The 15,845-nt window shown below is 46.3% G+C and overlaps 1 protein-coding gene across 1 annotated transcript in view; it reads left to right on the top strand.

Moving 5' to 3' along the window:
* LOC127201973 (phospholipid-transporting ATPase IB-like) overlaps positions 1 to 15,845 on the top strand; it is a 135,265-nt gene that overhangs the window by 78,765 nt on the left and 40,655 nt on the right. Inside the window, exon 2 of the mRNA XM_051160577.1 lies at positions 3,178 to 3,322. Coding sequence (XP_051016534.1) covers positions 3,178 to 3,322 — 145 coding nt within the window. The remainder of the gene's footprint in view (positions 1 to 3,177; positions 3,323 to 15,845) is intronic.

The raw sequence follows: 15,845 nt of genomic DNA, 5'->3' as shown, positions 1-15,845 counted from the left end.
AGTCCTCTCTAAGAATAGTGTGTGCCCTGAAGTGCTGGCCATCACTCCATTATTTCTCTCTGTGATGCTTTTTGTCCTAGTTTGCTTTAAACCTCGGGTATCTAATTCTCTCCCTCTTTATAGCCCACACAACCAGTTTTCCTCTCTCAGAAAACAGTCCTACAGTTTCCTTCTGAGGTGTTTTTAGTGTCTACATTTTCTCTCACTTTTCTCTCAACCCGTGTACTTACTGGCTTGTGTGTAGATTGCACAGCTGACCTCTCTAAGGCGTTCTCTCGTCTCCTGCTGGTTTGCCCATCAATGCTGGATGCTCACCTTTCTTGTTTACACATCTTCTGTGGCTTCAGATGAAGCCCAGGTCAAAGCTGGGCCTTCTTGTCACATGCAGTCTGCCAACAGGCTCTATATTCCGTGAGTTTTTCTGCTCTTCACAATTTGAACCCTCAACACGGATTCAGCTAGTCCCCAATACAGTCATTTAATTGGGTTTCCCTTGTTCTCATCCGCAATGCCCTTCTCTTTCCTAACAAAACCCAAGCCCAACCCGGAAGGCTCTTATAGCTTCCAATCACTTCTCCATCCGCCCAAAGCACAAGTTACCGTGTGACCTCTGACCTCCCTTAACACCTTCAGTTACTTGGTTATAAACAGACATTCAGTTCTAGGCAGCTGTAATGCCACCTGATCCCTTCAACTACTTGATATTTTTGAGGCCAAGAGGCGAGGCCTCCTGTTTTGTGATGCCGGCAGTATCTAACAACTCATTGTTCAGGTGTCGCTGCTCAGGCGTATCACTTACAAAGCAGTGCGGTGCAGAACTGGGGACGGTGCGGTCTACAAAGTAGGAGACAACGGGAGTTTCCTTGGCGATATGGGTTTCATGGGTGTGATGCCGAGAGGAGTGGAGGGCCACTAAGTGAGCGAGCGCAGTGCTGGCAATGAACTGTTTGACCCAGGCTAATGGCAGGCCTTTGGTCCTCTGTGCTTGTCACAGTAGCTCTGCCTGGGAAATTCAAAGGCTTCCTTTGTGGCTTCCCATCCTGTGCCAGGCAGTGGGACTCTGGGAGTCTCATTCAGGTAACTGTAGTAGACAAAACAGGTGCCTGGTGTCCTGGGACTTGGGCTGTTGGCTATGGGAAAACATCATAAATAAATAATATCAGGTGATAGCAATGAATGCTGAGGTAGAAAATAAAAAGGGTTAAGTGGCAGAGAGGGGCAAAATCCTATTCTTTTATACAGACCAGTCTCTCCATCTGCCTGCGAGTACCAAGCGCTTTAGAACGCAACCTGGGTTGGGTGGCAGAGCACATGCAAGGCCCAGGCTCTACTGAAAGAAGAAAATAAACAATAAAATAAACCCAAAGCCAAGCCAAGCCAGACCAACACCTGCTCTTGCTTGATTTAAATCCAGGAAGCAGAGCTGATGAGGTAGCCAACATGGAAGTAGACACTCTTGTTTCCTGCTGCTCTGTCTCTCTAATGAAAGGTCTTGGTAGTGTTTCCCGGCTAGAGTAGACTCTAGAAACTAGGTCGCGACTGGGAAGAGGTGAGAGATCGGTCCTACTGTAAGAACTACCCTGGGTGTGGTGCACCCATGCAAAGAAGGACCGAAAACGGTGTGTCTGGCTTGTGACTATGCCGCAGGTACGAGTCCTGAAGCCAGAACCTACCATGCGCTCTGGACTTGAGCCTACTGCAGGCTTAGGCATTCTCCAGCTGTCTGCATAGTATGCCAGCTCTGGAGACTCAGTTTGCCTTTCGGTTCCCATTTTCTCATGTCAGAGATTATAAACGTTACAGTCAAGCCAACAAGATGAGTGAACCAGAACTTGAGTGTTTCAGGTCTTCTCTGTGTCAGCGAGCAGGTGTCTCTGTAGACAGCAAGTGGAGTTTACTCCAGTAAGATGCAAGTTTTGATAGGTAGAGAAAATGAGGTAGTAGTTGGGTGAATATGTAAGGAAAACAAGGTTCCAACTGCAGGATTTTTTTTTTTTCCGTGAGCTTTGATTCTCCCTAAAGTTAATTCTCAAGTCTCAAGGTGGGTGGCCTTTTCCGTGTGTGTGTGTGTGTGTGTGTGTGTGTGTGTGTGTGTGTGTGTGTGTGTGTGTGTGTGTGTGTGTATCCTTCTGCATACACCTCGAGAAAAGTGCTGGGGAGTTTAGCTCGCTCAGAAACTTGGAGACTGGGCTTGCAATCAATTTCATAGTACTGGGAGGTGGGGAAGCTAGTGTGGGAGCGAAGCTAGTGTGGGAGCCGCAGCAACTGCTTAAGCAAGGAACGGAGAGCTCACGCTCTGGACCAGAGCTGGAGATGGTGAAGCTCCTCCTCTCAAAGTGATCTGACCTGTTTGTGGACACCAGCAGCAGAGCCCTGCGGGATCGCGGTGGGTGGGAGATGCTTTGCCCACCTGGCATGGGACTCTGATGCCACAGCGGCGCTTTCACCTTCTGCTCCTGTGGTGAGGGCATCTCCCTAGGGCTGTTAGCTCACTGTGACTAAAAACCCAGGAGCCCAAAAAACCTCCCAGCTTCTGAGTGCAATTCCTGGGACAAGGCGTTGCCTAGGTTCCGTGGATGTCTTCTGCCTTTGCCGCTGACTCTCTCGGCCTCCTCTCCAATCTCAGGCAGTCTAGAGAGGCCCCTGGGCCGGCCTGGCTAGCGCCGGTATAGCAAGCTACATGCGTGGCCAGCTCCATCCCTGCGTGCGCTCTGGGCCGCCGAGACGCTCCGGAGCGCTGGGCTAGCGCAGGACAGGGATAGCCTTAGGCTCTCGGGGCCTTCTGAAGGTCCAGAGCTGGGCGAGGTCTCTGATAAGTCCACACAAGTCCTGGTTGGGGTGGGGCTTCCGAGAGGGGCGGGGCCTCGCAGGTCCACGGCGGGGCGGGGCCCCGGGGGTGGAGCCTATTAACAGGTCGGGGTGGGGCGTCTCAAGTCACGGAGGGGTGGGGACTCACAGGTCCAGGGCGGGCTTGGGTGGGGCGGGGCCTGCCGCTGCTGTGGAGGCTGTGTCTACAAGCTAGTCTCTAGGGGCCGCCAAGGTGCACAGGCGGCCTCAGTCTCTCCTGAGCATCCTTCGCGGCTGGTCCCTGCCTGCAGCGCGCTCGCGCTGGCAGCCTCAGGCCTGGAGGCTGACTTCTTTGTGTTTTGTTTTCTGCCTCGCGCCTTGTCTCTGCAGGACCCGTTCGTTCTTCTGCGGGCTACAAGAAGGCAGAGGATGAGATGTCCCGGGCCACGTCTGTTGGAGACCAGCTAGAGGCACCGGCCCGCATAATTTACCTCAACCAATCTCATCTCAACAAATTCTGCGACAACCAGATCAGGTAGGAGAATAGGCAGCAGGGTGAAGCTCAGAGCTCGTATTCCTGGGATGACTTTTCCATCACCTGGCCAGCCCTCAGTCCACTTGATTTCCCCAGCACTTGGCATGTCTGCCTCCTGCACCCACCTTGAGCTCAGAGGTCCACACCCAATGGGCTATGTGAACAGAGCTGCTGTCTTCCTCGCCTTTGCACTGTTGTGCCCAGACCATCTGTGGGCCTTGCTGAAGTTATTCTAATGTCACAGATAAAAACGAAGGTGTCCTCTCAGCCCTGGACCGCCTTCCAAGAATCTCCAAAGTCTCTCCATGTAACCTCATTGATGGTTCTCTTTGTTATAGCTCTCTTGTTTGCAGAATGTTTGTGGGGAAGTTCTTTGTAGGGACTGCCACAGGCCGCAGGGACTCACGTTCATTTCCCGGTGACCCATTGCATTTGCTAAAGGTTTTATTTGCTAGGATACCTTGCCCAGAGTTAAGAGAAAAATGAATGGAAGGTAGTATTTTAGTGTCTGCTGTCTGCTAGCCGCTGTGTTAGATGCACCTCCAGCATCTCTTGGAGCAAGTCATTAGCTCCAGATCAGGAAACTGGAGAGGAGAGAGGTGAAATGTTGTACTGTGCTCATATATTAATAACTGCTCTATGGAAAAGCTAAAAATCGAACCCACTCATCTGACCAGCAAGGAAATTCCTACTGCTGTGCAAAGCTTGTTTCTTAGCCTTGAAGTGTTGTTGAGCTTTTGGGCTCTGACCAGCTTCACGTCTGTGAGTGAATTTCTGAGGAGAGTTTTCTGAGCTGCTTAGAACATTATAGAACATGCTACTCAGGCTTGGATTTCCACACACATGATTAAGATACAATCGTGTGTGTGTGTGTGTTTCTTTAAAGTTTGTCTAAAACTTTGTTGGTAGCTGTTTAGCTATTACACTGCCTCAGTAATGCCACACTGGCAGCAAGATCTGGTTGTTGGTCGTTTCTATAACTTGATAGAATTTGGGAAAGAATAGCAATGCATATATGTGAAGATGGTGTCTTTATTTTTATTAAGGGAGTGTTAGATTGTGTGTCTTTATTTTGTGTTTCAACAATGACCTTTGGATACCTTTAAAAAGTAAAGCGTCGGATAACTGAGTCTTCCTGAATAAGTAGGCTTATTTTGAGATTTAGAACATTACAAACAGCACATTATGGCTTTACACACTGGAGTGACTATAATAATAATAATAATAATAATAATAATAATAATAATAATAATAATAATAATAATAACAATAATAATAATAAAGATGGATAACAAATGCTAGAAAAGCTTTGGGGAAAGTGAAGCCTCGTATATAGCCAATAGGAATGAAAAATGGGTCTGCTGCTTTGGAAAGCAGTTTGGCATGCCTCTAAGAGGATCCAGGCAAAGTTACCTTCAGACCCAGCCATTTCAAGGCTAGGCATACATAACCAACACACATGAAAACAGAGGTCCTCACAAAACACATGTGCACAGATGTTCATAGCGGCATGAATTATGGCGGCCAAATCATGCACACATCCAGGCATTCATTCACATGCGTCTATAAAGTGTGAAGAGCCACACAATGGCATATTTCCTGGCCATCAAATGTTACAACATGGAAGGACCTTAGATGTATTAAATGAAAGAGCAAGTCATGAAAAGCCTTATTTCGTATGAACTGATTTATGTGAAATAACCAAAAGAAAGAAGTAGTTCATGATACATTAGTGGTTCCTGGGTCTGGAGAAAGGAAGTGAGGGCTTGGGAGGTGGACGGTGGCTGTGGAGCTCGGAGTGATGGCTGCGTTACTCCGAGGGCCTGAAAAGCCATTTGGAGCCCAGCATTGGCAATATGATCCAATGTCTCCACGCTTTTCACATTTCTACTGAATTCCTTGTGAAAACACTAAGGTCACTAAAAAAAAAAAAAAAAAAAAAAGAAATATTATGTAAGGAGATATGATTGGAACATCACTTTTCTTTCTTTTTAAATAAACTTTGCTGCTTTTCTAAAGGCTTAGTTCCACCGGTTTTGCCATCTCTTTGCGAAGGTTTCAAACAGTGACAATAAAAGAGAGACCTCCCCCCACAATCCCTAGTTTCCACAGGAAGTGTGCTGTTTAGTTGGTTTTGTCAACTTGACACAAGCAAGGGTCATCTGGGAAGAAAGAACGTCAGTTGACAAAAAGGCTTTATTAGATGAATCTGTAGGCAGGTTTGTGGAGAACATTTTTTTTTTTTTTTTAATTAATGGTTAGTGTAGGGGAGCCCAGCCCGTTGTGGATAGTGGCATCCCTGGGCAGGTGGTCCTTGGGTGTATAAGAAAGCAGGATGATGAGCCACGGAGAGCAAACCGGTAAGCAGCACCCTCCATGGCCTCTGCTGCAGGTCCTGCCTTCAGGTTCCAGCCTTGAGTCCTGCCCTGACACCCCTTCACGATGGCCCGAACACTATGGGATGAAATAAACCCTTTGCCCCCAAGTTGTGATGGCCATGTGCTTATCATAGCAATAAAAAGCAAACCAGGACAAGAGGTAAACATTTAAGAGCAATGGGGTCTCAATGCCTGCCTGTCTGTATCAGGGCTGGTTTTATCCTTAGAGAGATTCCAACTGGTTACCTAGTTTTATTTGTACTTTCTTTTGTGAGAGGGATTTGGAATACGTATGTGTATGTGTATTGAATTGTCTGGGAATAAAACAGGCATGTGCCAGCTGTATAACTGTATGGCTAGATTCATTTAAATATATCATGCTAAGTAGTAAAATGACATTTTTTTCTTACTTTGTGGCTTATCCTATAAGTATGTTTCTAAATGCACTGGACCTGAACTAAGAAGTGTATAGTGTGGCCTTTGAGCTTCTGTTAAAATCGCCTTGGAGTATATGTTCCACTTCTGCTGTGTATTAGTGGGAATCACTAATGGTCGTAGTGACTTGCAGCTCTTTAGGAACTGATTGGAAAGCTTCTGGATGTTAGAGCTCAGGGCTTTTATAAAACACTGAGCCCTGGAATCAGAGCGTCTTAATAGTACTGAAGTCAAGTTTACAAAACACTGATTTCATTTTTAAAGCTAAGCTATTCAGGGGAATGTTTTCATAAAAGGAAATGGCTAAAGACTTTCTTTTTCTTAATTTTTTGTTTTGTTTTGTTTTGTTACTGTGAAAAGGCTGATATTTTTCTCACAGTCAGAAGCATGGGGTGTCTTTCTCAGACTGCCCTTCTCTCCCTGGTGTTGGGGATGGAATCCGCCATACGCTCTCTCTGCACATGCTACATCCTTAGGTGTGTTGCTTCTAAATTTAGCTCTTTGGAAAGAAAATACCTCAGGGGACATCTGAGGGTCCTGATGGTTCTCTGAACTGGTGTGTCTTTTCAAAGCCTGCCCTCTCTAGTTTAAAGTTGCTATACTCTCCCCTCCCCAAGCCCTCTTTGGCTTGGGCCCCTGTGACCCTGACTTAGACAGGGACAGGGCCTGGGAGGATGAGAGTGAGGAAAGAGGCTGATGAGCATCTGGGGAGAGATGCAGAAGATGATGTGCTATACTTCGGCATGGGGACTGATGTGACTCAAGGAAGAGCTTGGGAAATGGCCTGGAGGGTGAGCAGGCAGTCATTTCTGGCTGGCCCTGCACCCCGGGGGATGCTCTATATGGGAATTCTAGATATGGGACAATCAGAATTTCATTTTGAGAGTTGTATCATGTGTGTGCATGTCTCTCCAGGCCTTGGTCTTGGACTCAACACTGAAGTAATGTCTGATCTGTGGACTACACAGTGCTTGCTGACATTTCTACCAGTGAATTAGCGTCCTCGCCATGGTGGTCAGCTTGGAAGCAGTGCCTTTCCCATAGCTAACAGAACAAGGACTTTCTTCAGTGTTCACAAATTAATAGTAAATCTAGGCATGGTGATTTAATCCTTTAATCCTATTAGACCCATTCCTACCACTTCAAGAAGAAATTGCGCCATCTGTCAATCATCCTTCTCTCCCCCTGTACCGTCATCTGTCACTCTTCTCTCTCCCCATACCATCACCTGTCAGTCATCCAGTTTTCTTACTAAACCCTCTGTCATTCCTCTCTCCCCTCTGCCTCTTCCCTTCTCCATCAACAATACCACTAATCTACTTTATGTTTCTATAGGTTTCCTTGTGGCAACCATTTCTCGTGAATGGCATAGTTTCTTTTTAAGTAGTTTAGTTAAATTTAAGTGTAACAAAAGCTTGTTACTTAGAGGAATGTGGTGGTAAATCTTTAATTTTCTATGTCCTGGCATAATTTGCCAGTCAAAGAAATGATGAACAATAGCTATGTTACAACAGTCAGAGAAATATGCCATCTTTCTCTGTGGTTATCAATGTATATAATGTGAAATTGCAACTTTCAAAGCTGGAAGGCATTTTCATGCTTGGAGTAAGGTCTTCAGAACAAGTGTTTCTAGATACTTCATTTGGGCTTGGAATGACTCATCCATTCAAGGTGGGTGTTTCAGCTAGCAGAAATCTCCAGGAGAGCAATAGCAAGCTTTGTCAGATTAGTGTGTTTCTTTAGGTTGGTTTGTCTTAAAGGAAAATTGCTTTATATTGAATATAAGTATCTTGCTGTCTTTGCCAAGGTAAGTTTAAAATAGAATGCTACCTGTCCAAAAAGAATATGTGTGCTAGGCGCACCCAGTATCATCACTTTTAAAGACGAAGGTTAAGCATTCCTAATTTGAGAACACAAAACAAACAAATAAACAAATAAAGAAAACCAACAAAAAAGAAAGAAAAAAAAAACCTGCCCCCCAATTTTAAACGTTTTGAGAATCAACATGATATCAGAAGTGGAAAATTCCACATGTAACCTCCCGGGGTAGGTCACCATTAAAACACAGCCAAAACATCCAGGAAAGTTACTGTCGGGCAAATAGATTCTGTGTTTAGACGCAGACAGTCTCACAGTGTCAATGCCGATCTCCCCAAGTCTAAGAAAGACAAAACAGAACAGAATGCAAGTGAGCAAGCAAGATCAGAAACATTCTTGTCTCAGTCACTTTGATACAGGGTGTTCAACCTACATGCTGGGACCCAAATGTCACAGAGTATGCCGGCCACAAGGGATGGTGAGAACGCAGCAGTAATCTTCGGCAGTCACTTGTAGGTGCACTGTGGGGCAGGTGCTACGTGTATGTAGAGCCACTGGTGTTAGGGACTATGAAGATGAAGAATTTTCTAAAACTTTTTAAGCTACAGAGTTTAGTCACATAAAAAGTCAAGCACGTAGCCAGGCGTGGTGGCGCATGCCTTTAATCCCAGCACTCGGGAGGCAGAGGCAGGCAGATTGCTGTGAGTTCGAGGACAGCCTGGTCTACAAAGCGAGCCCAGGACAGTCAAGGCTACACAAACAAACCCTGTCTCGAAAAACAACAACAACAACAACAGTCAAGCATGTGAGAGTGGAGAGGTGGCTCAGTGGTTAAGAGCAGAGGACCTGAGTTCTGTTCTCAGTACCCATGTCAGGGGCTGGCAACTGTCAGTAACTCTAGCTCCAGGGGATCACACACCCTTGCCCTCCATGGGCACCAGTGTTCATATATGCATACCCATATGCATACTTAAAAAATAAACTGCATCCTGTTAAAGCCAGGCATGCTAGTATGTACTCACACTTCCAGCAGTGAGGAGGCAGAGCTGAGAGTCCCAGGGCTTGATGGACAGCTAGTCTAGCCAATAAGTGAACTCCAGGTTCAGTGAGAGACCATGTCTCAAAAATTAATGGTTGAAGTTGACATCTGATATCAGCCTCTGACCTCCACATGTCTCATAGACACATATGTATGCACTTACACATACAAACACACACACATACACATGTATGCATGAACCCACACATGCATACACCCATATGCGTGCAAGTGTACATCTGTGTGCACAAGTAAGTGAATACATAGAGTAACTAGCAAAGCCTGCGTGCCTCTTACAGGGAGAGCTGCACTTGTGAAGTCTGTTGACGACAAACACTCATCAGACTTGCTGTGGTGTTGAATGCATCTACCTAGCTGTCTTTAAGCAGCCTGGAAATCTTATGTCTGTCTTTGCTGTTTTTACTTTAGAGTCAGAAGCTCTTGGTTACTCTCCAAATCAGACACTGTTTCCTGGATAGGAACATCATAACAGACCAGGAATACAGTAGCATCAACTAGCTGGACAGAAAAGTCTGGCAATTAAAAATGCTACCTGATTTCTATCCAGAGCAGGATTTTGAGGCGTCTTACAGTTGAAAATATTAAAATTAGAGGGCTATCAGCATCATGTATTTCAGATAACCACTGGATGCCTAAGCTGTCTTGAGCTATATTTTTAGAAACAGAAGAAAAAAAACTGTCAGCCTTGGCCAGTTAGGTATTTGATGTTTCTAAGGAAACGGCAAATGTCTAGGAGAACAGACTTGAGTGGTGACGTTTCTTTATCAAGTTGACCCTTGTGTGGGTGCATAATGGGACCAAAGAAACCTCTGTAGGGCTCCCATCCATAGGTGGGCGGCTCCCATCCATAGGTGGGCACACATTCTGCTTGAGAATCTGCATCAGTGATCTATTTCAGTGTGCCCCCCTTACTACATCCCTTCCCTCCCCTCCTCCCCCTCTTTCCCCTCCCCTCCCCTCCCCTCCCCTCCCTTCCTGTCCCCTTCCCTTCCCTTTCTTCGTTTAAATTCGAGACATGGTCTAGCTCTATAGTCCAACTTGCCGTGAACTCACTCTTCAGCCTAGGCTGTCAGGAAACTGTCCTCTTGCCAAACTCTATAAACTCACTTTTCTGTAAACTTAAAAGCATATCTTATTCTTACCAAATTAATTGAGGATTCATTAATGGGAAAGAAGTTAAAAAATTTAACCAGAGTTTGAGGAAACTAAAGAGAGATGTGGACTGGGTACCACAGAGTCAAAGTGGAGAAGAGACCTGGCGCCCCCGAGAGGAGCCTGCTGCACAAACACTGTGCCAGTGCCATGTTGTCCTTTCTTTGGACCATGCGCTGAGGTGGGGCGTTGTTACCAGTGTGTTTGGGCTGATAGCCTGGGCTCCAGCAGCCCCAACAAGCAAAGCTCGTCCACCCGTCCCCAGTGTATCAATTGAACTAGTGGACGGGAGCAATTTATTCAGTGTAGCCACATTAGGAAGAGTAACATATACAGTTACTCCAGTGACCACTAAGTCCATCTTCAGGGTCTTGATAGGATATTAGGGTTTAACAGGGGCAGACGATGTACACATAATTAAGAAGTTCTAAAAAAAAGCCCATGGCACGCCCATCACTGATTCCTCATGTCCTGGCTTTGGCCCTGTAAGGCTTTCAGAAGTGTGTAAAATTTTTTTTCTTGGCAGGTAAGTTCCTCTCTTGGCTGGCACAAAGGCTTCAGCCTTTCTCTTGCTTAGCACAGGACTCTTAGGGAGCGTTTTATTCTTTGAGGTTCATTGTTTCAACAGTTGGATAGCCAAAGTGAAGACTGGAGTATGTCTCTTCGGGCCGTCTCTTTCCTGACTCTTGTGTGCTTACAGGATGATGACACTGTGGGAAGACTGAGTGCAAGGTAGATAGCTGTGCTGCTGTATCTTCAATACTAAACTCAAACAAAATGGAAAACCAGCCAGAATGACCTAGGACAGTGGTTCTCAACCTATGGGTCGCAACCTCTTGGGGGTCGAATGACCCCTTTCGCAGGGGTCACCTAAGACTCATCAGAAAAGGCAGATGTTTAAATTACAATTCACAACAGTAGCAAAATTAGTTATGCAGTAGCAACGAACTAACTTTCTGGTTGGGTTAAAAGGCTGCCGCCTTAGGAAGGTTAGTCCCACTGTTCTGTGGGACTAAGAACGCAAAGCTCTCGTTTCCTGCTGGACAGGTTGGCATATGTCCGGGTTGTTTGTTAGCAGAACATGTGTGGTGCTCAGAAGAGGAAAGGGCGAGGACTTGGGGGCTAGAGATGGCTCAGTGGTTAAGAGCACGTGCTGCTTTCCCAGAGGACCCGAGTTCGGTTCCCAGCACCCATGTTGGGTGGCTCACAACTATCTGCATGCAACTCCAGCTCTAGGGAGATGTACCTCTGGCCTCTGGGCACCTGCACTCATGTGCATGGATCCATATTCACATACAGGTAGTTAAAAAAAATAATAAAAGTCTTCCTGAAAAAAGGACAAGCGAATGGGGGCAAGGCCTTCCCAGACCACTGTGGTAGGAAGGTGGGAGAACATTTGCTCTCTGCTGCCCAGTAGTCTCCTCTACGCTCACTGCGCTCAGTTCACGTGCGGCACACCTGGGCTAGGTGTACAGAGGCTGAAGGAGGCTGCAGCTCCTAGGCTCTGGGCCATCCAGTCTAGGCCCGGCATTTGGCCTTAGATCTTGCATTTAGCATCTGAGAAACAGCACCAAAGGGCTTGCCGTGTCACCTGTGGTCACCCAGCACCCAGCAGATGCTCTCCCAGGAACTGAATCAGCAGCCCTTTCCAGGGACTGTGTTTAGAGAGAACAAAAGGGGAGTCTGGCCATTGTTGGGACATTTTATAGAGAAAGTTCCTGAAACTATGAGGTCAGGGTAGGTTCAGACGCTGACCCACTCTTTTCTCTTGAGCGAGAGCCAGCTCTCCACAACGTAAACCAGAGGTTTTCAGCTGGTCGTCTTGTTTTATATTAGAGGTGTGAGCGAGTGATTTGAGGTTGAACCGAGGACATTGCCGACCATTCGGGTGGACTATTCTGTCTCTTCAGGACTTGTGTGCACCATTGCTTGAAAGGCTCGGGAGAGCCACGGTCAGTTGGTCTGTTTCAGCCTTCAGACTTTGGAGAGCAAATGCCTAGGCCTGTTTTTTTTCTTCTTTCTGAAGTGTTGCTGGTTTTATTATATGGCATGCATCAACAATAGATTTGCAGTGGGTGGAAAAACCATTACAGAGCCGATTGCAGAAATGTGGGGGCCAGGCAAGAGGTCAAGCCTCAGAGGAGGGACACAAATGGCCAAACGTCACCCAGCTGGACAAAGGGGACAGGGATTTGCTCTTGGGAGGGGCGTGAGCTGTGGGAGGCTGATGGGAAGGGCTGCCTTGTGGTGGGCGACAGCTATCCAGGGGTCATCTGTCTGATTCGGGTGTCAGATCTCCCTGCTGATAATTTGTCATGGCAGACAAGGGGCACTGGATAGGAAAGCCTGTTTGGACGCATGCCCTGTCTGTTCACTTCACTACCGTGATAAGTTTGTCAAAGGGCAGCCCTTCAGTCTGTGCTGTCTATAGCTTCTTGAGATAAGAAAAGCTGGTTTGAGATGTGATATTTGGACTGCCATATTGTGGGACCCTCCCCCCCCCCCATACCGTCACATAAGTTCTCTGTATCAGTGGCCTCCAAACTTGTTGGATTTCATGTCCTGTCAGCGTAACTTGTCAGCACAAATCTTGACTACTGTGTTTAAATATTTGTAAGCTGACTGTCGCCATGTCCCAACACTTGGCATGCACTTGCTAAGATTCTCAGGTAAGCACCATGGGTGTGTAGTAAGTGTGTTACTTCGTTATTTTGAATGTTTCTCTCTTATCAGACTTAGTTAAGCTTTACTTTTACTCCACATAGAAAAAGGCTTTGAGGAGCTTGGCGTTGGGGCAGATACATCTGTCCCCGCTTTTCCTTGCTGATAGCTTTACAGCGTTATCATAATTGTTGTATGGTGTCGTTGCATATTTCTTCTTTGGGAAGCTCTGTGTCCTGCAAATTAGATAAAATAATCCATAAATCCGTCTGGGTTGGAGACACAGACAGAGGCATAGACAGTCTGATCTGATTATGATCAGAGGGACCCATGGAGGGGCGGTCACCTCTGCCACCCTGGGTTTGTCAGCCAAGGCTGCCGAAGCCAAGTGTCATACAACAGGCCTGGTGCCTTAGACAACGGAAATGTGCTTTCTCCTAGCTGATGCAGCCAGAAATCACACCCTTATAAGTTCATTTAATCCATTAGTCTTCCTAAGGCCCTGCCTGCAAATAGCACCACATTTCAGACTTCACATATTTAAGGGGTATAATTCACTCCTCTCCCACCCTTCACTGGGAGGCTTCCTCTAACACTGCCCCTTCAGCCACATGATATAGGACCAACCAGAGAGGGCTGCTCCAGTGTCAAGCAACCAACGGCTATTATGGAGTGTGTTTGGGGAGGGACGTCTCACTATAAGCCCTCAGGATAAGTCCTTTCTAAGCCTTGCTGTAGAGCCCTGTGTTGTGTTGAGAGGGGGGGCGGGGGCTGTTCCCCTTCTTTGAAAAAGATCGTGGTGGGAGACTTTGCTTCAGACCACAGCAACCCTGAGCCTGATGGTGCGGGGAAGGATATGAGGGGCAGTGGAGTGTAACAAGCGATGTGTATTTTTCTCAGATATGGGTCTGCCCTTACCAGCAAAGCTTTTTTACAAGGGGCAGTGACTGTGGCTTCCCAAAGGTTCCTTGGGGGTCCCTGAGGATGCACACAGAGAACAGGGATTTGAGTAGGTTGCTAAACACACGTGCTTCTAGGTTCGGATTTCAGCTGGGAAAAAGCCCGATGGTTTCTCTTGTTTCTGTGTTTGTTTCTTTGGAGCTGTTCCAAACAGTATATTGGGAGCAGAGCGCTTGGCCTCACAGTCGCAGAAATCCCCTTTATTCTAAGTATTAGACCTACTAGGGTGATCAGAGGTGCAGGGGGCCACCTCTGACAGTGTGCCATGAGGAAGAGCAGGTGTCTGTGCTGGGATGCACAGACTGATGGAGAGACATCCTTTCTCCTTCGCCTGAGGAGCAGGAATCCTCCAGCTGTGTTAAGAGCTAGGTGTGACTAGCCTCTCTGCAGCTGCAGGTGTTGGCTGCTCGCCTACACTGGCGATTACCACCGCTGTTGTTTTATTCAGCCGTTCATGTCACTCGCTCTCTAATTCTTTGGTAGCGCAATAAGTTGATAATCTGGAGAAAAGGATTAGAGTGTTACTCTGTTCAGGGCTCTATGCTGTCTGGAGAATAACTGTGTTGGATAAAGAATAACGTGGTAATTTAGAGCATTAGGGTCGTCTTTCTGTGTGCATGTTTAATCTAGTTACCTATATAATATCTAAATACATTTAGTTGCACATTTAATAGATAAGTACATGTATAATTAAATGTATATGTATGTATTCAATATATACAATTTAGGCTGCACATGCTGTACCTAAGCAGGCTACATTGAGGGCATAAGGCAGCTGGGGAGTGTGTGTGTGTGTGTGTGTGTGTGTGTGTGTGTGTGTGTGTGTGTGAGAGAGAGAGAGAGAGAGAGAGAGAGAGAGAGAGAGAGAGAGAGAGGGAGAGGGAAAGGGAGAGGGAGAGAGAGAGAGAGAGAGAGAGAGAGAGAGAGAGAGAGAGAGAGAGAGAGAGGAGGGATTTTTGTGTGAGTGCATGAATTTTTAAATCAAGAAACTGATTGTACCTGGTACCAGGTACCAGGTACCAGGGCCTGATGGGGGGTAGACGAGTGCTCTGTCACTGAGATTTTGAAATAGTATCTCACTAAGTTGCCCAGGCTGGCCTCAAATTACTGATCCTCTTGCCTTAGCCTCTCCAGTAGCTAGGATTCAGAGGTGTGCCACCCAGCTTGGCTCCTGCTCTGTCTCCTTTATTTTCTCTTTTCTTTTTGGGACCTTCCATTTTTGTGCTAATGTGGACTTTGCTTAATATTCCAAAGGAACTTAGAAATGTGCATAATATTTAATCTGAAACATTTTAAAAATTTATTTTATGTGTTCAAATGTTTTGTCTTTGTGTGCATCTGGTTGCCATGTGTCTGCCTGGTGCGCTCAAAGTACCGAAGAGGGTTGGACCCCTTGGAATTAGAGCTACAGATGGTTGTGAGCTGGACTTGTGGGTGCTGGACTTGAACTTGAGTCCTCTGGAGGAGCAGGCAGTGCTCTTTATCACTGAGCACCTCTCTGCAGACTAATCTAAATTCTTCATAGGAGATTCTATTAGATTAAGGCATACTCTTTAAATTATCCAGTAAGATAGTACACATCTATTTTTATTCCAGCAAGCGGTGGTAGATTTGAAAATATCACTGTCTAGAATGTGGAATTCGTCTCTATGTTTTTGTCTTTTGAGAGTAGAGCTCTTCCTTTGACAGCTCCGGGGCTGTTTCCTCGGCAGTATCATCGTTACTCCCCAGCATCCATCCTTGTTAGAACCGACTCAGATTTGTTTTGAATGCTACCTTTAAATTAACCTTCATTAGTCACTCTCGTGCTACCGCACCAGAGCAAATTAAATGATTTCCTAGAATGAGGAGGCCAGGGGCGGTGGAAACAGTAGCTTCTCTCAGTACCTCTGTTTTGCCTGTCAGCTGTCACACAGCTTCAGCCCACACCCATCTCAGTAAAGTTTTGCTCATTATACACTAGACATCAGGACAGCTAGCTTTTCTTTTCTTAACTTCCCCCCTCCCCTCCCCTCTCCTTTTTGATGCTCATGTGAAGACCATAATATACCATATATTA

This window comes from Acomys russatus, chromosome 18, assembly GCF_903995435.1.
Source record: "Acomys russatus chromosome 18, mAcoRus1.1, whole genome shotgun sequence".
In the NCBI taxonomy this organism is placed as follows: Eukaryota; Metazoa; Chordata; class Mammalia; order Rodentia; family Muridae; genus Acomys; species Acomys russatus.
The sequence above is the reverse complement of the archived record's forward strand: the minus strand, read 5'-3'. Positions and strand labels throughout refer to the sequence as shown.